We start from the raw sequence: 25,091 nt of genomic DNA, 5'->3' as shown, positions 1-25,091 counted from the left end.
TGGAATTTAATATCAGTTTCCGGGGCGCCACAAATTTCATTTGAGACTAAGTTTATCAAATCGGTCTAGCCATTTTCAACAAACCAATATAACCGTTATTCTGAATTTGGATGCTTCCGGATCCGTCGATGGTGGTCAGTGTGGCCAAACAGACTTTGAATGACTGTTGGTGACCTAGATCTACAAATTCAACAGTTGTGTTTACATTTTGGAAAAAAAATCACCTTTTTACATTCATCGCAGAATACGTTAGAATCGGGATTTGCTGCGTGATCGTACGTATCACCCTGTAATTCAGGAACCAGAACTCGGATCCACACAAAATTCAACAGCAGCTGATGGACCTTTCATTTAAAATCAAGTTTGTCAAAATCGGTTCAGAAAATTCCGTGAAACCGATGTGGACAAATCAACAAATTTTGTTTTGTAACCATACTCTTCAACTCGTAATCCGGAACAAGATGTCGGTGGAAAATGAAATTCAATAGCAACCTATGGGAATATTATACCTTTCATTTGAATCTTAGTTTGTAAAAATCGGTTCAGCCATCTCCGAGAAACCGATGTGAACATTTTGTTAACAAATCCGCACATACACACACATACATACACACAGATATTTTGCGATCTCGGCGAACTGAGTCCAATGTTATATGAGACTCGGCTCTCCGGGCCTCGGTTGGAAAGTCGGTTTTTGGAGCAATTGCATAACCTTTCTATATGAAAAAGGCAAAAGAGTTATATTTAATAAGCTTAATCAGCATGAGTTCAATGTTATCTTCATGTGATTATATTTTGAAATGTTGGTGGAATGGGTTTGAAAGTGGAGGGAATGGGGGGTTAGTATAGTGGTAGTGGAGGATGCGTCAGAAATTCTTCATCTTATTTCGGTATACGGGGTGGATGAAGGAAATGCGGGCGTGAGGGTGGTCCAAGGGGAGGGGGGTGATGAAGGAGGGTGGTGTAAGGGCAAGGCGGTGACGCAATACTCAACTGAATATTTTTCTTTCCATTTGAGACTTGGTTTGAGAAAATCGGTTCAGTCATCATCGAAGAACCGATGTGACTTTAATTGTGGAATATGCCCGAAATTACGGACTTCCAGAATCGTCGATAGTGGACAATATATTCAATGAATGTTTGATTGGCAATCAGTGATCTAGATCTGCGATTAGAAGTTATTTGGTGACCATTTCAATAGTTTTTAGCCTCTGAGGTATTACGATTGTACCGATTTATATGGGAAATTCCAGTGTATCCTTACTAACACCCCTGTAACTCCGGAAGCAAGAGTCAGAACCGAATTAAATTCAGCAGCAATCAATGGTATTACTGTATCTTTCATTTGAAATCAAGTTTGTAAAAATCGGAAGAGAATTCGTTGGGGAATAGGTGTGATATTAGCTTAGGAACTTGGCGGGTTCCCCGGGGGCGTCATAGGTGGCCAATGTGGTCAAAGCTGCTTTAATTGATCATTAGTGATCCAGACCCGCAAACTAGAGTAATGTTACATCAATTTTAATATGTTTTGCATCATTTTAACATCATAGTAGTACCAGTTTATACGGGAATTTGCTGTGTGACCGCACTCTTCAACCCATAACTCCGGAACCGGAAGTCGGATCACCTAAAAATTCAATAGCAGCTTATGGGAGCGTTATACCTTTCAGATGAAACTAAGTTTGCGAAAATCGGTTCAGCCATCTCTGAGAAAATTGTGTGAGTTTAAATGACACACACACATACACACACACATACACATACATACACACACAAAGACATTTGCCGATCTCGACGAACTGAATCGAATGGTGTATGACACTCGGCCCTCCGGGGCTCGGTTAAAAAGTCGATTTTTACAGTGATTGCATAGCCTTTCTTTGTATGAGAAAGGCAAAAACACAATTGGGGTTTATTTGAAAGCTACAAAAAACAATGAATATATGATTCAACAATAGGGTCTGATGATTAAAGTATTATAAATCAATCATATTAGATCCAAAAAATCGAATTATATAAACTAGGGTAAATATACTATAGTTCGCCCCCCTAAAACGTTTGTTTTCAAAAAAAGCGCGAAATTTCAACAATGTTGAACTGCTACAACTAATTCGATTTTATCATTCTTATCAAGCATCATATAATATCCGATAATCATGATTAAAAGTAATTTAAAACATTCAATTATCGAAAAAATTACAATATTCTGAATCAAGATGTGTTTCAATTTTCGTCCCCCAAATTTGATCTTCGCCCCCCTCTTGCACTAATATTTCGCCCCCATGCTCTAAAGCATAGTTTCATGAATTCTATCATGCCACAATATTACAGAATAGGTAATAGAGGAAAGATTAGACATATCCAGCTTATATTTTCAACAATCAAATATTAAAGAAATTTTTGTGCGTGTAGAATTGAGATTCTGATTTTCAAAAGTAAACCCAATCAATATTTTAGAGTGTCTTATATAAATTCCTAAGTGAATACATCATGCTACTGAATTCAAAACATATTTATTAGTACAAGTATTGGTAAAATAAATGAAACAGATCCGAACATTCATTGATATTGCGTATTATTATTGAATTCATCGCATATCGGTTCATTTAAAGTTTCCATAAATCCAGCAAATTCAAATCATGATTTTTGTTTTCCCTTTTGAAGTTTTTCTCGATTTTTTTTCTGTATTTTCTGTTCTGCTTTCAACTTAGCCTTCTCCGTTTTAACCAATTCAACAGCCATCTTGCGCTCTTCTCTAGCAATTCTCCTTTGGCGTTTCTCTTCCTCTAAGCGGTTTTTATCCTTTTCTTTCTGTTTAAACTCTTCGATGAACTCATCAGATGTCAGAACATGATATCGCTTCGATTTATATTCCCGCTGAGCTGATCATTTTGGCGTGGGTGGCACCTTAAGAAAATCTTTTAAAGGTCTTACAGGTGGTTCCGAAATTACTTCGGCCGAAGTTTCTTCCTCATTCTGCTTTGGAAAAACATTTGCTTCGTATGTAAAACTGCTCTTTTGATCTTGAACATCAGTAGGTACAAGTGTTAGTTCCGTAACTGAACTATAATGGAAGCTGCAGAAAGTCTCGTCTTCATTAGTTTTTTTCCGCAACCGGTGTTACAATGTCCGGATGGTTCAATTGTAAAAGGGTGTAAATGTTAAAAAGAGCCAGTTCATCGTCGTTCGCGCATCACACGAAATCACTTTTAAACTTCTGTATTCTCGCGCTGCCGATATATTCCGCACACATTTGTAGCGTCCGTTTTGCATTTTGCAGCTCACTTCCAACATCGATCAGTTCTTGAATCTCCGGAGTTTCTACCCTGTGGTTCGATGCAGCAGCAGGTTTACCCAAACACTTATCGAAGTTGATTGCACTGTAATTCCACGGGAACAGCCCTGAAGCCTTAAAGCCATTCTTAATAGATTTTACTGTCAAAGAGTCACGCAAGCAATCTTGGAGAACTGAGGCAAAGTTGTGGGTTGTTACTGCAGCATTTGGGTTATCCCGTCGAAATCGCTCCACTGTTTTTGCCCATCCGGTTTTCAGCGGTTTGAATGCAGCAACATCTGCAGGCTGCATGATTCTAGTGACGTTGGGATACAACGCAATCAATATGATTCCCAAATTACGGCACATTTCAGACGTATGAATGTTTATGTGACTACTGTGTCCGTCAGTTATAAAAATCACAGGTTTCTTTACACGATTCCGTTCCCGATGTGGGTTCAGGACGTTCCTTATGTAATCGCGAAATACATTGGTAGTCATCCATCCATTGTCAGATTTTGCAATGCCCCATTTGGATGGAACAGAGTCAACCACCGACTTTGGAATGGTTTTATATGCGTAGACTATGGTTGGCGGAATCGTCTCGCCAGATGCAAAAAAGGAGAACATTGTGGTGATATTTACTTTACTGGGAGATCTTTCTATATCGCTTACATTATGGCTGCCCCGTAAAGCAAACACCTTCTTGCTTTACGGATTTAGCTGGAAAGACGTTTCATCGCCATTTATAATCCTGCTCGGATCCTGCAGAATATCGAGACAGTCTTGTGATGTTAAATAAGCTTCGATTGTTTGGAACCACGTTATAATGTCGGAAGAGGATACCTTTGCGCTTGCACTGGTTACGAATTCTGGAGTTCGTAGAGTGATTTTTGGATGACGTTTCAAAAATAACTGCAGCCATGTCCGTCCTACAAAGATGAAATATGGCAATGAAAACAAAACCAACTTTAAAATCTATAAGTACACTTACCAGGTCTGTTATTTACAAATCGGTTCTTTCGCGGTGTTGCATCCATAAACTGCTTTACGCTATCCAGCAGCCAGTTTTTTGTAATAGGATACCCTCGATTCTGCATGTCAATAATCCACGCCTCTAACTCATTTTCCTCCTCCATTAGTAAATTAGTGTCCGGGCCAGCACGGATCTGATCTTGATTTTTCTTTAAAATGCGAGAGCGAATAGTTGAACGCGGAATTCCGAAATATTTCGCAGCCTTTTTGATGCTCATCTCATGATTTTGAACCTTGGCCAAAGCGGTGGACAGCACCGCCGGTGTATAATTTTTGCCATACTTTGCGGGTCTCTAAAAGATAATTAAAATAATAAATCACTAATTGAAACGAAGATCCTAATATCCCAAGCTCACCTTAATATCCATTTGTTAAAATGGTACGCAAATTCCGAACTAAAGTTAAATTTGTTTTTGTGTTTTTATCGTTAGTAATTAGCAGAGTGTATGTAAAGAGAGATACGACAAGTGTCAACACTGAAACCATGATTTTCTGGCAGTATCATTTCTAATGTATGTATTTTTCAAAGATTGACTTTCGTTAGGAAATCCTGACACACTAGCAGTTTGTTTTGATTGTTGAACGCACTGTGGAACAGGGGCGAAGATAGAAACCAATAGAGAGAAAAGAATGCTATAAGGGATTTCGCCAGAGGCGAAGATTAGAATTGAGTTTCAATTTGCGTTAATTTTCGCCACTTTTCAAAATTGTTCAAACTTAGTTAAATAAAGCTATTAATAACTGATGTTCGTTGACAAGTATTCCTGTAATGCTCAAAATCATTACTATTAAGTATTTTAACGCTCAATCATGAAATCTATATATTTTTCCCAGCGATGAAAAATCATCACCATTTTTAGTTTTCAGGAAAAATAGTGCTCTACAGATATGACTCTATTTGCGATTAAAGATACGTTATGAAATATGTGTGTTTACATGAATGCAGTTTGCACATTTTAATCGTCTTAGTTTGGTTTTAAATATTTGTCGAAAAAAACAGTTCAAATCGTAAAGCAGATAGAATTATTTGTAATTGTTCTACCAGGGGGGCGAAAATTGGGGAGGGGGCGAAGAATGATACTTCTACCCTATAACAAAAATTTTAGAACCCAACAAAAAGAATTTCAAAAGGTATAGTTCAAAACGTATTGGATCGCAATACAGATATGGTCAAGGCTTCTGTCTGTCACGTTACATTTTTACGCATATTTCATAAGATAAGTCAGCAAAAACGATAAAACCAGATTCTATTACAAATGCACATTATTAATGTCACTAAGCCGCACATTTTTTCTACAGAAAGTTTTTTTCTATCATGAACCGTTTTCACTTTATTGTCATTTTGATACGTCTGTCACGTTACACAATTTTCGCAGTTAGTTTGGAGGATGCCCGACTAAAGAGAAAACGTCTGTTCCGTTGGCCCCCAAATTTGCATGAACACAGTTTTAAGTTGAAGCTTAGAAAACAAGTTTGAAGTTTGAAATATAGTTTTCCTGAAGAAAAACTTTGTTTTCGATCTTATGGAGTACTCTCAATGCTCTGTCACGTTACAAGCAGAATCTGTCACGTTACAGTTCTGCATTTTGATTGAAGCAAGGATATCAAGACAATGGTACACAAATCATCCTTAATCTAGGAACTGAGTATTAACGGGAAATTTCATGTTTAATTTGAAAAACATATTGGTTTTGATGAACAAACGTGAATAACTTTTGAAAAGGTCGTAATATCACGAAATAACATATTATGTCGAAAGAAAATCTAAAATAACTTAAAAACATCTGCATTCTGAAGGATAACTTTTCATGAGCATTTTGAATTGAAAAACCATTTCGAAATACATTCTGTAACTAAATTATTCAAAAAAAAAAATTGAATAAAAATTCGAAATTAAAAGAATTTTTGAAATATGTCAAAGCTTTTTATTGTTATTTTCTCTACGATGCAATTATGTTTTAAAGTTTTTTTATTTGCAATTAAATTTTAAACGCGTTATGTTTTTTGCGGTTGGTATTTGTGAGTAATTTATTAAAAGGGCTTATTTTCACTACTAGATATTGAAAAAAAATCAAAATATTTCGGAACATTTTTCTTAAGAGCATTTTGCTTCGAAATGATATTTAGTATTAATATTGTATATGAAATTTATGACTGGCAAATACTAAGAAATTTGGAAGAATACTTGAAGTTAAAAATGGTTTCTTACTAATAATTACCTAATAGAGCAATTCCAGTTTCTTCAGTTTTTAGGCTTTCGTCAACAAAAAAAATCATTGTTTTTCTTTAATTGTATTTTTTTTTGCTTTTTTTAAACAATATATTTGTTTTTTTAAACTTTTTGGTTGTATTTTTTAACATTGTCTTGTTTTTTTTTTTTTTGAAAGATTTTGCCAAAAAATATTTACACAAAAGAATTAATTCCCTAGAACTCGATATCATATAGTTTGCTGCACAAATGGGGATTTTCGAACAATATATATTGAAAGTAGTGCATCAAGATCTCATACGCCCTTTTTGAATATTACTCTTGAATAAAAATTGTTTGTTTAATATTGCAAAATACGTAGTCTCCTATATAGATGCAACGTAAAAGGTTTCATCAGAAACAAAGAATGGTGTCTTGACGTAATTGAATCAAACTTGATGGAATTCCTTTACAGCAGAAAACATATGTCACGTTATATAAGATCAACTGTGTTTTCTCAACAATGAATAAAACTTTAAGGTGTATACAATACAGTTTCAAAAAGTAGACTCAAAGTAGTAAGAAAAAATGCAGGTTAGACATTGTATGCATGCTGTTGGTGTGGTTCACAAAACTTTTTCGAATTTTTGATCTGTCACGTTACAAGTTATTTGGTTTCCATTACTTCACAACTGAAAATACGCAATAATCCATATTCATCTGAATTTTTCAAGCAATATCATCAAATTTAAATTAGACTACGATGGACAAATGTGGTTGCAAGCAAAAAGTTGCAAATATGGATTTTGTTTACCTTTTTATCTTCTTACGGTCTTTTAGTCATTTTCAGATCATGCAAGTAGCATCAACAAACTTTTATAAATGACAGACATGGAATTTTTTTCTGGGATCTCCATTCATATTTTTTAATATTAGTGGTTATATGCATACGAAAAACAAACAGTTTCAAGCAAAATTTGATAAAAAAATTTCGCCTGTGGTTGCCATTTTCGGAGCCTTGACCATATACGAATGTGGTCGTGGTGATTGTCACTCACTGGTCCACACGGTTTTCTCGCGTTTTCTCCACATTGAACTTTGATATTTTGATATTTATTTATTTACACCAACAGGCCCCTTGACCCCAATGGTGGCTCCTTATACTATTTACAGTTACAAAATTAACATTTCATACAGGACAAAAATATAACAATAAATTTCTTACAAGACAAAAATATAACACTTATCACATTGTTGCATTTGCAAATAAACATTAATAATTCTAAATAAACAAGATAACCAAAATCTTCAATGGTCGGTAATGTGTTGTTCAACATCCAGGTTTCCACGTCGTGTTGTTCCGGTTGACAAATTCACGATAGCGGACATTTTGAGGCCAAGTCGTCGCCTGCAGGGCTAGTGGCTTCCACTTTCCATCAAGCCCTATCCTAAACGACGCATAGTCAATATCATCGACAGACTTCCAGCCGGGAACAAGTTTTTTGATGTCAATTGTGTCATTTGAATTGAGTCCAAGACACTGTGAAACTAAGGCACTCACTTCGCTTTCGGTAACGTGTGGTTCTATATTCGACAGGAACAAGGAGAACTCCATATCACTTCGATGTGCATTGCCAGTTGGTGAATCAAGCCGATTTGCATTCTTCGATTCGTTCGGTGAATCTACAGACGAAAGCGGGGTAGAATTAAATGGACATGGAGGCTTCTGTGGCAATAGTTGAGATAATGTCTTTTGAATTTCGTCGATTTTTGATTTCATGTCAGCCACCTCATATTCGATGTTGTTCAAAGATGGGTTCGGCTCTGACGACTCAGTCAGCGAGGTAGCGACAGTTTCAATAAATGTTTCCAAACACTTATCGCATAACCAGATAATATTCTTGGTGAGTGCATTGATGTTAGCCTCGTTCAATCCGACACATTGAGCATGAAATCGTTTACAACAGCTTCCCTGGCACACAGTAATAATATCAACTTTGCAATCGATCGCCGTATCACACACTTCGCACACCATTCTGTACAGGAAAATAACAATAACGACGCTTCGATCAGACGAACAATGGCACCTCGGTGGTTGAAATAAATCACACAGTTTTGCAAAATATCGTAGAATTGCGTTCGTAATGCACGTTGATAATCACAGGATATACTTCTTGCGCAGTAATTGCTGTAATTCGACACTTTTTATAAACGGGAAAGGTAAACGTTTCGTATTAAATTCAGCTTATACGGGGAGCGAAAAACACAACCGGCACACAGCGATCAACCTTTAAAGATTCATTCGGATTGGCGGGGAAGATAACAAAGAGTTTGTTCTCTTCATAAATGAATTCTTTTATACATTATCCTACAATATTACCAGAAAGCCGAATATAGGGTAACGCGCATATTATGGTAGTAGAGCCTATTATGACACTATTTCGAACCAAGCATATGGTATAATGACAATATCTATTTGGCTTGAAACAGGTGTGCAAAAATAGGCTCAAACTATATGCTTTTTTGTTGTGCACGTATTTATTTAGAACTGTTCTCTAAATCCCACTTTTAATTAAAATAAAATCACCTCCTTGAAATATCTGCTAATTCGCCTCATTCACATAGTGAAACGAAACAGCATGCAATGGCGCATAACTAACCTATTTGCTATGAGCCGGCAAATGCCGCCTCATATCTCGTTATTCCGTCAGAAATATGTTAAACATTGCACATTTAGCGAATTTAACTCTGAGTTAAAGCCAATAAATGAACAACAACAACACGCAATTTCCAGATAACTCCAGAAAAATTTATGAATATCTACAGTTTTTTACAGTTATGTTAGATATATGCTTGTATTAATTGGAGATCCTTTTGGTTTCTTTGTTTTGAACTAGAATTGCGTGCTGTATTTTTCCCACCTATTACTAGAAAAAAATGCTTGCTTCTATTTTTTTGAAACATCAAATTGATTACAACATCAAGTTTAATTCTCAATTTGATATCAGACTCTGCTTGAGTAGCTACAACAGTAATGAGGAGCCTTACTGGATAACCCATAACTCCACTATTTTGTGAAATTTTTCAAGGCAAAAATTCATTTAAGCTCGTCGCGAGTGTATACAAATATACTACCCATGATCGCATATTTGTCCCGTTTTCTATGGGATTTCCTATCTTTATGGGACTGGTATGCGATCATGGGCAGTATACCTGTCTGACTTTTCTAAAAAATCTTGAAAGACAGCTACTTATTTGCCTCCTAATACAGACACCCTTAAATAGAAGCTATCCTAAACGCAGTTTATCTATCCTTATTCGACCATTGGTTACTTTCTAACTACATTCAATTAGCAAGAGATTACTGAGTAGGGGAAGTTTTGAAAATTTAGAGCCATAGTATTTAAGTGAGAGCAAGGATGTGAAATATGCAGATCGGAAAACTAGAAGACGTAAGGTCATTGAAAACAGGCTTAAAATCTTACGGGCTAATCTTTCAGCTTAGCCAGCATAACTACGAATCACTCAAGTCTACCAACATGTCTCCTGGCAAAGACAGACCTGTCCCTCTTTACCGTTGGAACCGACCAATTCTTATGCAACCATATCCTAAAATTGAGGCAAAGTAGCTCCGTTTTAGGTAGTTTTTCGTATACGTTTTGACAAATTTGAATTGTGGTGAAACTGGTTCTAACCACAACTGCTGTCAATTCACCCTTATATTTGTACGAGCGATATATATCTATGTGTTAGTGGGGGTTCCTTAAAAGCAGTTTTGGCTGTTTCTTACAACAATGAATGTATATAACTTAGGTTTGTTCTTGAAAGATTCATTTCAAAAAAGTATTAATTCCTTGAACTTTTCGTTTTTATTTCAATATTGACATCACTACAAATCAATGCGTTCACGAAAATTAGTGCCTGAAATTTTAAAGAATAAACCGAAGTAACTAATACGTAGATACATATCGCCCGTTTAAATATATAGATAAATAGACGCACAATCCTATATGTCACTGTGTTAAGTCCGTTAGTTTGTGGATATACCTTACTAAGAACCTGTACCTGACGCAAATGATCATTTGATGACATTCCGAGGTGAAACTAATACTTTGTATCTACGCACCCTTTGCCATTAAGTGCGGCATCTTACCAGCAATTTGATGCGGCATCTCTCCCAATTGTAGGGGAGAGATGCCACACGACGACTTTTGCCTCTGAAATTGTGGATGACCGTACTCATGATCAGAATGCCTTCTAAAAGGTCCCAACTATTTAACCGATACATGATTTGTCAAAAAATGTCGAAAACTTTAAATAAAGGAAATTTTAATGTGGTACTGAAAAATTTTCGACGCTCCGTGATGCAATTGGCCGCACATAATCATTAATACAATTATCGTGAGTTATTAATAAGGATTGTTTTACGTCTCCAGTGTTATAAAACAATCTCACAATATCGTATTACCGTATAAAAGTGACTCCGTATACGAGATATAGAGCGTGCGGCATCACTCCCGAAATTACCCTATGGTATTCCTGTTTTTTATTCATTTCGTTTATTTGATAGGCACAAATGCGTTAGCTTGGCGGTGCTAAATTCTTTTGTTTTTACATTTTGGATATCTTAAAATGTTACAATGTTGAAATATTTTTTTAATAAAGAGAAAAAATTTACTGCTACCTTAAGACTAGAAATAAGATTCTATATACAAGAGAGGGAGCAAAAGATTTTTTTATGAAAAATTTTAAAACAAGGGATTCAGTTTGACTTATAAGAGGGGGAGTAGTTTTTTACGAAATATTTTACAGTTATCTTAAAACTAACAATATAGTTTGGTACACAAAAGGGGGAACAAATATTTATGAGAAATTTCACAGATGTCTTAAAACTAGGGATACAATTCTATTTGCAAGACGGAGGACAATAGTTTTAACAAAGAGTAAAAATTACAACTATCTTAAAACTAGAAATACGGAATAGAAATTTGATTTTTTATTGGAGACTTATGCTTGTACAAGATATTCAGAGGGGGTCTTATTTCCAAAATCGGTGTAGCAGCAGTTGTATCAAGGACAGGGGAGAGAAGGCGTAGATGGTGACCGGGAGAGAAGAGCAAAACTTGAAATTTTCGGGAAAACGAGAGATCAGCGAAACAAATTAGCGCCTCAGTCTAGTAGGACGGATTGGCGGATGGTATTCTTCGGACCCGCGGGGAATCCTTCAAAAGTCATCGGACCTCGAGTCGCTCTCGCTTCAGCTTCGGTAGTGGTAAGGGCAACGGCGGTTACATAGTGGCACTCTTGAGCTGATCGGTTCCACAAGGCAGGAGGAAACTTCTAAAAACGAGATATAAAAGAGAGGGGCTAAATTTGGATATTTTCGTTCTTATGAAAGTATAAATAATGGACATATAGGGGAGATCGCTATTTGCCAACATATCTCTAACTGGGACATTGGGTGATCTACTTCGGGCCCGAAGGGAATCCTTTAACTGAGACCTGGCGTCCAAATACCCGGCGCATACCCAGACAACGTGCTCGATGTCGTGATAGCCCTCGTCACAAGCGCACAGACTACTTTCCGCAAGCCCAATACGCCGCAAATGCGCATCTAAGGTGTAATGGTTGGACATAAGTCGAGACATTACTCGAATAAAATCCCGACCCACATCCATCCCCCTGAACCAAGGCTTCGTTGATACCTTTGGGATAATGGAATGTAGCCATCGTCCAAGTTCACCATTGCCCCACGAGGTTTGCCAACTGTTGAGTGTCCTCTGACGACAAATACTAAAAAAAATCGTTGAAGCAGATTGGTCTTTCGTATATGTCCCCATCTATTGCGCCCACCTTTGCTAATGAGTCGGCCTTTTCATTGCCCGGGATAGAGCAATGAGAGGGGACCCAAACAAAGGTAATCTGATAAGATTTTTCAGATAACGTATACAAGGACTCCGTAGTTATTTGAATAAAATGGGAATGTATACTCATGAAAGTATTTGTATTATTCGTTGAACGTCTGTTCAAGAACGTTTTCACTTAATGATATCCATGTGATCGTTATTACATTTGAATTGAATAATTTGAATTACCTTCTATATACTTCTCGCGGTTGATCCATCATTATTTTGAGATACGTAAATTCTTGGCTTCTTTTTTTTAATTCAATTTTTCAAATTTGATTCTCTAACGCACTGTTACAGAACACAGGGAGAGTGGGAATAGGTGAACCGCGAGGTTAGATGAACCACTAAGGATACTACGTCATATCCTTATAATTTTTACGCCCATATTGTTTTTCTTGTTAGTTCTTTCGATAACCTATCAGGAATCAGTAGCGGCTGGCTCAAATGGCACGTTCTCCATGTTGATCGGAGATTTGTGCCTTGCCAAGAATCGTCTTTTCATCATTTCGTGATGGGAAGGATTGGGGAAATGGAAGGTCAGGGGTAAGGAAAACAACGACACAGAACAATTAAAACAGAGCATTCTACACCCCCGGAGGGATGCTGAACGATCTGCAGGTGCTACAATAGCAGGAATTAAACATTCCAACCCCCGGAGGGATTTAGGATTTTGTATTTAAGCAGTGAGCGGATATATGAACATTCCCAAAGGGGATGTTGAGATAACAGAACGACAACATCCTCAAAGATATATTTTCATTCAAATACGGCTTAAACTATAGTTCTTTACCACACTGGGTTAGGAACAATACCATATCCTTGAAGGTCAGCTCTCTGTACATAAGGACATCTATATGTGGAGAATCAAAAATCCCGATACGCTATTGCATTACTGCAGGGCAATTACATATCAAATGATATGAAGCTCCGTAATCGGATTCACAAGTGCTTTCAGGTCCGCCTGTCAGAGCAAAAATAGATTCTTTTTCCGCAAATTCCCAAAGATTGGTTTAATCTCATTTCACGACAATACACACCAGCACCGGCTCTGCTCTCTAACAAAGAACCGTCAGTATGACAAACTACCTATTCCTCAAGTTGTCGCTCTATCCAGCCTGACAACCATTCCCCGTAAGGAGGAACTCTCACATTGAAAGTTTTAAAAGTGAAACTACATGGGAGTATAAGATCACTCTGAACAAGTATATACTCATCCCAAGTAACCATTTAAGGTCTTATGTGGCTAGTTGCACGATCTATTGATTTACTGTTCCAGAGTCCAGTAGCTAGTAACAAGTGCTTCTTGTTTCAGAAACACATATAGTGGTTTTATGTTCAAGAGTGCCTCCAGAGCAACAGTAGGCGTTGTCGAAAATGCACCAGTCATCGCCATCAAGACCATCCTCTGAAGATGGTTTAACTTTGATTGGATTGCCATGACCATTCTACCACCAAATAAGGCACCCGGATGCCAGTATAAATCTAATAATTGTTGTGTAGATCCTCTGAATGTACTTGGGTTTGAGTCCCCAAGAATTGCCGAAAGCCCGTCTACATTGGCCGAAGGCCATGCAACCTTTCTTGATTCTGAAATCGATGTGAGCTGTCAACGGACGAGCTCCGATTATAATCCTTCGTTTTATTTGGATTAACTGATAGTCTAGTTTGAAGATACCATTGCTCAACAAGACATAAGATTTGTTGCAACAGTGTGTTAGTGTGTTAGTGCAATTAGCGGTGATCATTATATGATAATCATCGCCAAACCATATGTCGGAAATCCAGGTTCATAAGGTTTCATAACAAAAAATCGGCGACAAGGTTAGAAGTGGTGACAGCACACCACCTTGAGGACATCCGCATACACTCAGTTTCCTTATCTCTACTTGTCTAAACGATGAGCACAGATATCGATTGCTAAGCATTGCGTGTATCCAGTTCATGATATATGAAGGTATTCCATGACTTCGTGCTGCTTCCAAAATGGATTCGAAAGACACGTTGTCAAAAGCACCTTCAGTATCAAGAAAAACTCCTCAACTTGATTGCTTTTGTGAAAAAAAATTTTCAACGTTGTAGACAACATTCTGTAAGAGGGTGGCAGTAGACTACCCCGCTGATATGCATGTTGCATTGCATGCAGCCCAAGCTAACATCCCGAAAGTAGTGATCGATTAAACGTTCCACTGATTTGAGAAGAAAAGAGGTCAGACAGATCGGTCTATAGTTCTCTACCTCCTTTGGTAATGAATTTTATAATCTCCTGCCAGTCTAATAGAATGTTGTATCCTGTTGCGAGGCTACAAGTAAGAACTTTTTTCAAAATATGCTTGAAGTGTTCATACACTTTTTGAAGCAGAACTAAAAGGACTCCATTCCAGAATGAGAACTACTGAAAATAACTCAGGGGCAGTCGTCGTTGTTGGCTCCGTACAGCCTGGAAAGCATTTGTCAAAAAGGCAGTTGAATAGTACATCTTCGTCAGACGAGTATTCACCATTAGCCGTTCTAATGGAACTGACGTGAAAGTCTTTCGCGTATTTAATCTACCAGTCTTGTTGGGGCTTGAAACATTTGTGCTGAGGCTTTTCCAACCACTTCGCTCACGGATCGAAGGGCATTTATGTATGCTTTGCGAGCCAACTTAAAAGCCTTCGACCCGTCCCTGTGCCTGGGATTCCAAGCTCTTCTACATAACTTTTTGATTTGAACAAGTTCGGTATTCCACCAAGGTGTTCCTCTAGAAGCACACATAACTCGAAGCGGTCAAGCCTCTTTGTATGGTGCTATTATGAGTTGGTTTATTTTATCCACGACCTCATCCAAGATTCGCCAAACCCTCTTTATAGAGGTTCCTGATATATACGAATATCTTGAATACAGCATTTCTAAACTTATCAGTAGCAAAGCGCAAAAATTCCAAGCACCTTTTTATCAATTTTACTATCAATATTCGCCCGCCAGTAAGACCCATTTGAACAGAACAGTTGTTTTTTTTTCAGCAAACAACCAGGGAACAGAAAGACTGGTCGTAACAAGAAGAAACAATGGACCAATCGAGGGCAACCTGCCATGTGCAACGGCAACGTCCGGTGCGCTCGCTACTGGCAAGCTAAACTCCGCCAGCAACTTCAACACTAGTCACATCACCAGCAATATAAACAGTGCGGGTGGCGATGCTGTAAGCAGTAGTACCTCAAAGACTTTTACTAGCACCACGACGACCGCGGAGGCGGCCCTCGACTACAAATCGTTGAACAGTATTCTGGACGATAACCTGCGACCACTGACGCCGGTTCCCGGTAACCCACGATCGGAGCAGATTCACAATGAGCATAAACAGCTAGTGAAGGAATATTGGGAGGCAAGTGGTTTTTGATTACACAAAAAATATATTTTATCGGTCAAAAATAATATATTTTGATTATTTTAGATCCAAACACAAATTGTTACCAATCAAGCTCATCGCGATAATCTGCAAATGAACATGCCCGCGGAAGAGCTGCGACTAAAGAAAGAGTATTTGAAGAAATTAGAGGAAAAGGTTTGTCCATACAATTTGATCATCGTTCCACTAATTAGTGTCTTATTCTTTTAGGAAGCACTACTCAAATTCAAAGCAAACCTCCAGAAACAGTTGGACGAACGAAAACGAATAGCTTGCAGTAATCAGCTGCACGCGGCCGGTCCGGCTCACCTGCAACAAAATCAGCACCAACAATCTGCACCTCCTCCTGCCGCTGCTCCTCCAGCAGGGCTTCGAAGGCAAGACTCGACGACCGAATCGGGTTGGGTAATCATATCGCCAGAGGAGGGTGCTACCGGGAACAATCCGAGTTGAAAGCTAACCGGCAGGATGCGGAACCAACGTGTGATGATCGATTTTACGAGCAGTATTTTTCGCTTGATTTACCTCTCGCGGAATACTGCATCATATTCAAGTGCCAAAAAAAGTTTAGGTGGGAACTTCCCCGCCCTTTAAATTGTGTAAAAGATGTATTTAGGAAAAGCTGCATATTTTTACTGTACATGCTATACCTATTGAATCGCCAGCGACGGTATCGTTTGTTTAGGTTTAGATTAAGTATTTGTTTTTTACCGTTCTAGAATAGACGAGTGTAATAAATATGATATTACACTAAAAACTGAATTTCATTTGGAAATCTTGTAACGGTGGCCCGATGGGCTGTTTTTGTTTTACGGATGACCTGTGGCGTATTCCAACCGCATAATTGGCGGCATGAAAGGACTGATAGCGACAGTGATAAATGTACTAACGTCAGAAATAAATAGAAGTCATACAAATAACCCGCACATGTACTCGTTCCAAAAAATAATTCGTCAAAGCGACCGTTGAACCTGACCCTAACTAAACCCGGAAACACCGCGAAACAAAAAAATATCACGATGCCGATTGATAGGCAGCTCCAACTCTTCCAGTCGTAGCAATCAAAATTTCCGATTTATGAAGCTTATATCCAAGCATGTGGTTTGCTCAGAATGAATCTCAGTTCGCTTAGACCGAAGCTGTGCAAGTTGCTGCTAAATACCATTACATTGGCGCTAAACTCAGCAGTCGGTGATTTATCACGTGGCTGACTTAATCAAAGCTCCGCCTGTCTGCTTTCATTTTAAAGAGATCGGCATCCGTATGGCATCAAATGCATATACAGAGATTAGTTTCGTCGACTCAAAAATGCCAATTCTGATGTAATCGAGAATCACTTGGGACAACTGAGACATGACGCCCCTCTTCCACTAGGACCATATATGCGTCGACGGCTCTGTTGAATCTCTACAAATCCGTAAGCAGCCGGTTGTGATTGTCGCTCGAAACACACTAGAGTACCAACCGGCACATAAGGATCGAAACAGTTTTAGGTCTCCATTAAGGTATGCTGGTAACAGAACGGTACAACGGAAACGCGGATAAATACACTCGACACTACGCTACAGTGCTGACAGCTGCGCCCCCTCAATAGGGAAAGGTGATTTCTTTTATTCAATGATGCTGCTGTCTCCGACCCGATTAAACCGTAGCAGGTTTTTGGGTACATCCAAAGCTCGTCCACAAAGTTAGTGCTTGGGACGGACCGCCGAATTTACGCAAATCTGGCTCTGAACACTATCCTAATGAATAATCGGGTCAAAATGGGAGTAGATATAGCGGCCCGGAATTGGAACCTAACAAATCAGAGAACAAATTCAGGAAAAGATGAAACATCTCAAATAAATTGAACGACGAAGACGACTGTGTCCCAGCGTGTGTTGCGGGGAAAGCCAAACGTGTTCACAGAAAGTGGGAGACTTACGTGTTCTCCATTGGCCAGGTGGCCACCTCGAGTTCGAGTAGTAACAAGCGTCAATAAGAGCTACAGAAGCTCTAAGGAGAAGCAGGTTTTGTTCTTTCTTAGTCAGACGTTTACACTAACAACCAGTATTAGAGTCTGGACACCGCTAGAATGATGGAAAGGCCAATGCGGAGGAGCTCAAGAAAAAAAATTGAGTAGCTCTACGAATTCATAAAAGACAAAAAACAGCGTTAACAATTCAAAAATGATTGACGTAAAGGAGCCATCCTATCAATATTTTTGTAGAATGTTGTTCCGTGCCGGTTCTTAAAAACAAGTATCTAGTAACGGGTATTAAGACCGCCATGAGTATCACCGAACAAGAGCAGAACTGAGAACACCGTAAAAGCGACTCACGAGATCAAGACCTAAGCATAAGCGACGCCAAAGGGTTCCAAAATACAGTTTCGAAAAAGACACTCAACCAGATGATGGCTGGTTTAACGCGCTTTGTGAAATCGTTGATCTAAATATTCCCGCCAAATTCAAAAAAGTATTTCAATACTGTCAATGTGATATCACAGTACACAAGAAAAATTATTGCGTAATGTAGTCTACGAGTAAGCTGTTGGCGGACGGTCGCAGAACGCAAAGCAAAGTCGAAAAACTCAATGGAAGGAAACAGATACCTACACCTCGTCGAAAAATAGTTAAGGGTGTTACATTGATCGTCAAAGAGAAGTAAGGAATGATATAAGCTGAACTCCATCGGAAAGTGAAAATCTATTCGAAGTTAGAGTATTTGGGGAAGAATGTGGTGAAAGGTTATCGCACTCGGAAAGGCGAGATGCTCTTCGAACTGAAAAAGAAACCCTAACGTCAAGAGCATTCAAGACGATCAACGAAAAGTCGCCAGGCTAGGGAGACAACTGTAAGGAATATATCCGAGGAAACAGTGGCTTATGCAGAAACTTGGACTAGATCACAACAAAAGACGAGCTAAAGGAACAATGTGACATGAAAGATGCACCAATGGTAACCTTGATGAGGAAGGCGTGAGACGGCACGCATACGGCATTAATACATGAACAGTGGAGAAGTATACCCGGATGTTGGATGTACTAACCAACATCGGGGAGCTTTCAATGACTAAGCGATAGATTGGTAGCAAACTAACCAACGCAAGACGATCCAGACTACTGAAACTTCTGGTAAAGCTGGAAGCAAAGTTGTTCAATAAATGCACTGTTAGCACATTTCGTAAAGACGGCCTGGAATCTATAATCGACGTAACGTTCTGCAGTTCGGCACTAGTAACAAACATGAACAGGAGAGTTAGTGAGGAGTTCACCTACAACGACCATCAGGCGATTCATTACAGTGTTGGCTAACGAAACCCTACGACAATACGGCGAACGAGGTCTGTAGAGAGAAAGTGGAAGACAAAAGACTTCAACAAAGGACTTCGCATAGATAGTGATGTTCTAAACACGGATGCAGACAAGCGGTCGGAAACGTTAACCGTGTGTTATAACAATATCTAGAAAACTAGAGCCTATGAACAGACGGCGTCCAATCTACTGGTGGAACGAGACACTTAGTGCTCTTCAGACTGGTTGTCTCAGAGCCAGCAGACGCGTTCAACGAGCCAGAACCGAAACAGATGTAGAGACATTAATTGTAATGTACCGTGCAGCCAGAAATACTCTCAAACAGGAGATAAAGGTGAGCATATCAAAATGCTACAAACAGCTGTGCCGAGAAGCTGATGTCAATCCTTGGGGTAATGTTTATCGAGTGGTAATGACGAAGATTGAAGGACCATTCAAACCGGTCTAAATGTGTCCGGATAGACAAAGTAATCACGGAGAGTCTTCCCGAAGCACTACGCAAGGACGTGGCTGCTGATACCATACGGGCATAGCAGAAATTGTTGAGATTGAGATATGCACAATGTCAATGTCGAGCTATTGGCAGTGGCGAAGGGTCCAAAAGTGGGGAAGGCTCTCGGCCCCAAAGGTGGCATTGAAAAATCCAATCCCAGATAGATAGCAAACCCAGAAGCTGGTGCCGATGCATAAACCAGGGAATCCACAAGAAGATCCAGCTTCATACAGGCCCATATGCCTGCTTGGAAAGGGTTATCGCGAATGGGGTGACGAAATGCATGGAGTACGAAGGCGGGCTATCAAACAGACAGTTCGAACTTCGAAAAAGAAGAACGACGGTGGAAACAAAACGGACAGTCATAGAGAGAATGGAGTCTTTCCAAGCAGAAGAGAAGGGGTAACCATCATTTCGCAGTGGTAACGATAAACGTCTAGAATGCTTTCAACAGCGCCACCTGGGAGGCTGTAGCAGAATCGCTACCTAGTACCTCAACAACAACCGTTAGTACCCCAACATTCTGAAATGCTACTGTCAGAACCGAGTACTAGTCTACGGAACAAATTCGCGGCAGAAGTCGGCGTGGATCACGGTGGGAGTGCCACAGTGCTTCATACTTGATTCAACGCTTTGGAACATCATGTATAATGACGTTCTAACGCTAAAACTGACCATAAGAGTCGAAATTGCTAGATTAGCGGATGACGTCGTATTAATGATAACAAACGAGACGCTGGAAGAGGTGGAAATACTGACAATGGAGGGCACCAACACAATTGGATAGTAGGAAAATGGAGTCAAGTTACAGATAGGCCACCAAAAAAACGGAGGTGGTGTTAGCCAGCATCTTTAAAGCGGCCACGAAAGCGCTTTAAAGTTCCTGACTGACACCGTAGGAGGTATAACAATAACATCTGATCGTGTATTGAAACCAAGAATGGTATGTACCTAAGACCAAATAAAAAAATAATTAAAACCGCTCTTTGCAATTTTTTATCCGAAGCACCGCTCTTCAAGAGTAGATTTGCGCATCTTGATCCCACACAGAGTTAAAAATAATCGAAGTTTTTTTTTGACGGCTGAAAATGAACCTGTTGCGACTCGCGGTGAATAGAAAAAATATTCATTCAACTATCCATCTTATTCATTCAGTTGAATATCGTACAATAAATTCCTTACACTAATTAACTAGGAAAATGTTTTCAAATGCCAATAAAGCATATGAAACAACAATCATCATCGCTTACATTGTGCCAGGGCCTACTTTGAAGCGTTTGATTCGTTGCTGAACGGTCGCTTCGTGTAATAATCGGAGACGAATGAAAATATGCGTGGATGAATGGGTGGTTTGTTCGTTTGACGTTTTCAGCTGCGTCACTGAATATTGAAAATGAATGCGTCTGAATATGATCAATTTTCATTCAATGAATTTGAATATTTTTAACTCTGATCCCACATGCAAAGAAAAAGAGGAGTTCACCAACAAATATGTTAATACAGTTCGTCCGATCAAATTATATCTAAAATTCGGTTTGATTCGCCTCCATGTTTGCCAATGGGAGGAGGTACAAAAAGGTGCTCTTCAAGGTGACTCCTTGGGCGAAATTGGGCATCTCTTGGAACACAGATCTTTTGCTTTTCGTTTTCAAGTTTTTTTTTTGTGCGGGTGATCTGAACCAGGGTTGTTAACGTTGTAAGTTTACCACCGATAACTATTAATTCAGCGCCATTACCTGCGTTGAATTTCACGTTAATTTCATCGCCATCATCAGCGCACTTCAATGAACTCAACATTAGCGTTATCGGAAATTTTTAGTTTGAATTCTATTTGATGCGCTTTCTTCGTCAGGGAAACTATTTAGTATTTTCGAACTTCACATGAAGTTTAATTTTATGTTTAGTAATATTTCTGTAAGTAAGTAGGAGGACCCGGGACTATTCGGACCTATATAAGCGAATTGCCCTTTTAGGTGGATAGATGCGAAAAATTTATCCAGCAAAGGTCCTAATTGTTAGTTTGAAACCTCAACTACATTCTGGAGTTATAAAAATTATTTTACGCCACTCCATGGCAGCGTTAGCTTACGATTTGTTCATCCTTTTACAAGGTAGGGGTAATCGGACCCTCCCTACGGGGCAATTCAGACCACCTTAAGAATTAAACAAATAAATTGGATTAAAAAAACAATGAGGGTAGTCACAGCTGTCGATTGATGCATCATGCACACCAAAATTTTGGGATGAAAACTCAGCAATTTAATTTCAACCATTTGACAGATTCTTTTTGCTGAAAATTCAGCAATTGGGTTGTCAAAATGACAGCACAGTGACCGAATTTTCAGTAATCTGGGTTGGATTACTGAAAAGTCGGTGATTGTGATGTCAATTTTGTAGTAGATAAGACCTTCATAAAAAAACACTAGATTGAGCATACAAAAATACCAACATCTTTTCATTGAATATGGCTGGCAAAAAAAAAGAAAATAGTCATCCCTATTATTTGTAAACGACACCAATGATTCGAGCATAACGTACGAACTGCTGTCACCAGAGTAGAACTTCAAGACGTTGTCAGTCAAATTGCAGAATTTTCAGCAAAAAGTATCTGTCAAATGGTTTAAAGTAAATTGCTGAGTTTTCAGTACTTTTATTTGCTGAGTTTTCATCCCAAAATTTTGGCGCGTTTATTTTCTTTGTTGTGGCGTGGCAATAGTGTGTGCAGTCGCAAGCCGCTGAACGGTGGTTGATGGAATTGCCGGTATGAAATGTACAGTGCAGAAGGTTGCATCGTACTATTGAAAATATACATCGGGTTGAGCTTAGGTTGAGCCACCTCAAAACTACCTGGGCACTATTGAACTGGGGGGTGAAATTTCATGTGAAATTCCACGAAAATTCCGCGCATGATTCTGCTCGAAATTCCACGTGAAACGTTGAATTACGTGAAATGACGTGCGAAATTGTACGTGAAATTCCGTGCGAAATTATGCTCGACTTTTCGAGCGAACGTCCGCGAGAAATTATGTTCGAAATTCCGTGTAAAATTCCGCGCGAAATTCCGCGAAAAAATCCATGTGAAATTCCGCGTGCAATTTAAGCCCATATATATTTTGATTCCTGATCATACTGTGGCAGAAATTGTTCCCGGCTGGGGTCCGCTAGGAGGTTGATAACAGTCTATTATCTTTTTCTGGACAAAAACCAGCCTAAAGATCGTGTGGCATCCGGCGGGTTGAAGTTTCTCAACCAAGAATTGATCCACTGGGTTCCTGCTCCCCGGCCTTATTCTGCGCGGCGTGTGACACGAGACGACTTATGAGGGAGTTTGATTTATCCACGACCTCATCCAAGTCACGTGGAGATTAGATCGTTGGAAGATACCCATAAAACCTAGTCGCCAAGTCATCGTACAGGTCTTAGTGCGTAGATTTGGGATTACGATATGTGACGATATTCAGCGAGACGTTTAAAAGACGATGTACTTATGATCAGATAACGACGGTTCGAGCTCGTTAGGTACGAGTCAGTTTGCCAACTCATGCGTACTACTGTCATAGATGTAACTCTCTGCTCTGACTATCTAGAGTATGTGCAGATTTGTATTGTATAAGTGTTCCATCAACTCGATGCCTCTCAAATGATACAACCCTTTTGAAAACATCAGAAGGGTATGGTTAATTATGCGGCAAATAAGCCGGATAATAGACATAGACTGTTTACGAGCAACAATTGCAATCACTTCAATCTTTTACGTAATCTTGAAACTGTTGCTATTTTGACACGAAATTTCGCCCCGAAAAAAATTTCGCGCGGAATTTCACACGTAATTTTGCGTGGAATTTCACACGGAATTTCGCAAGGAATTTTGCACGGAATTTCGCAAGGTTTTACGCGTGGAATTTCGCGCGGAATTTTATATGGAATTTCGGGGGGAATTGCAAGTGGTATTTCGCGCGGTATTTCGCAAGAAATGTCGAACATAATTTCGCAAAGTAATTTCGCGCAAGCTCATTTAAAGCTACTAAAAAATTGAGTTCCGAGTAGTCAAATCGAGGCAAGCTGTCAAAAAAGGAGTGTTGAGTTATTAATTAATATAGGAAATCGCCCAACATTTGCACGAACTGGCAGAGAAGAGGTGTTAGTTGTAACTCTCTGCTCTGACAGTAGTACGCATGAGTTGGCAAACTGACTCGTACCTAACGAGCTCGAACCGTCGTTATCTGATCATAAATACATCGTCTTTGATCATTTAAACGTCTATCTAGGTATCGTCACATATCGTAATCCCAATTCTACGCACTGGGACCTCTACGATGAGGACTTGGCGACTTGGTTTCATGGGTATCTTCCAACGATCGAATCTCCACGTGACTTGGATGAGATCGTGGATAAAACCAAACTCACTCATAATAGCAGCATACCTAGAGGCTTGTCCGCTTCGAATTATGAGTATTTCTAGAGGAACACCTTGGTGGAATACCGAACTTGCTCGACTCAAAAAATTATGTAGAAGAGCTTGGAATCACAGACGCAGAGACGGGTCGGAGCACACAAAAATGCCCTTCGATCGTCATTGCAAACTCAAATTTTCATATGGCTACTATTTAGCGTGCTGAGTATTATTCGTGCCATTTTTGTGTATCGTAACTTCATATCATTTGATATGTAACTGCCCAGCAGTAATTCAATTGCGTATCCGGATTTTTGGTTCTCCATATATAGATGAACCTAAGTACAGAGAGGTAAAACCCAAGGATATGCTATTGTTCCTAACCCAGTGTGGTAAAGAGCCATATTTGAATAACAATATCTCTTCGGGGGTATTGTCGTTTTCTTATCTCAATATCAGCAAAGCAGATTATGGTAAGGCACAAATCTCCGATCAACATGGGGAACGTGCCATTTGAGCCATATGCTACTGATTCTTGATTCCTGATGTTCAACATTCCGTGCGAAAAAAAAACTTTAAAACATAACCGTTACTTAGGGGATGAGTTAATTTTACTCAACTCAATACTCCTTTTTGACAGTTTGCCTCTATTTAAGAATTTTAGTACTCGGAACTCAAATTTTGAGTAGCTTTTAATGAGCATGCGCGAAATTTCGTGCTAAATTATGTTCAACATTCCTTGCGAAATTCCGCGCGAAATTCAACTCGAAATTCTCCGGGATATTCCATGCGAAATTCCGTGCAAAATTCCGCGCGTAAATACTTGCGAAATTCCTTGTGAAATACCGTGTGAAACTCGGCGCCAACTTCCGCGCAAAATTCCGTGCGAAATCCGGCGCGATTTTTTTTTTTTGTCGTTTTGGGCGAAATTCCACGTGGAATTACTTGCGAAATTCACAAGAAAATCCGTGCGAAATTGCATTTCGTGCAAAACCTCGCGGAGTGAAATTCCACATGAAATTAAGTACGAAATGTCGTGTCAAAATAGCTACAGTTTCAAGATTACGTAATAGATTGAAGTGATTGCAATCGTTGGTCCAGAACAGCTGGGTAGATT

At 39.1% G+C, this 25,091-nt stretch overlaps 2 protein-coding genes across 2 annotated transcripts in view; one reads left to right on the top strand and one right to left on the bottom strand.

Moving 5' to 3' along the window:
* Positions 1 to 16,551, top strand: part of LOC131680464 (mitogen-activated protein kinase kinase kinase 7) — a 102,808-nt gene extending 86,257 nt beyond the window's left edge. Inside the window, exons 6-8 of the mRNA XM_058961178.1 lie at positions 15,409 to 15,770; positions 15,840 to 15,950; positions 16,005 to 16,551. Coding sequence (XP_058817161.1) covers positions 15,409 to 15,770; positions 15,840 to 15,950; positions 16,005 to 16,247 — 716 coding nt within the window. The 3' untranslated portion in view covers positions 16,248 to 16,551. The remainder of the gene's footprint in view (positions 1 to 15,408; positions 15,771 to 15,839; positions 15,951 to 16,004) is intronic.
* On the bottom strand, positions 4,068 to 4,677 carry LOC131680470 (uncharacterized). Its single transcript, XM_058961184.1, has 2 exons — positions 4,666 to 4,677; positions 4,068 to 4,602 (listed from the first exon to the last, which is right to left on the bottom strand). The coding sequence occupies exons 1-2, from the start codon at positions 4,675 to 4,677 to the stop codon at positions 4,246 to 4,248; spliced, it is 369 nt and encodes a 122-aa protein (XP_058817167.1). The 3' UTR covers positions 4,068 to 4,245.
* Positions 16,552 to 25,091: the final 8,540 nt, after the last annotated feature.

The sequence above is a fragment of the Topomyia yanbarensis genome, chromosome 1 (assembly GCF_030247195.1).
Source record: "Topomyia yanbarensis strain Yona2022 chromosome 1, ASM3024719v1, whole genome shotgun sequence".
In the NCBI taxonomy this organism is placed as follows: domain Eukaryota; kingdom Metazoa; phylum Arthropoda; class Insecta; order Diptera; family Culicidae; genus Topomyia; species Topomyia yanbarensis.
The sequence above is the reverse complement of the archived record's forward strand: the minus strand, read 5'-3'. Positions and strand labels throughout refer to the sequence as shown.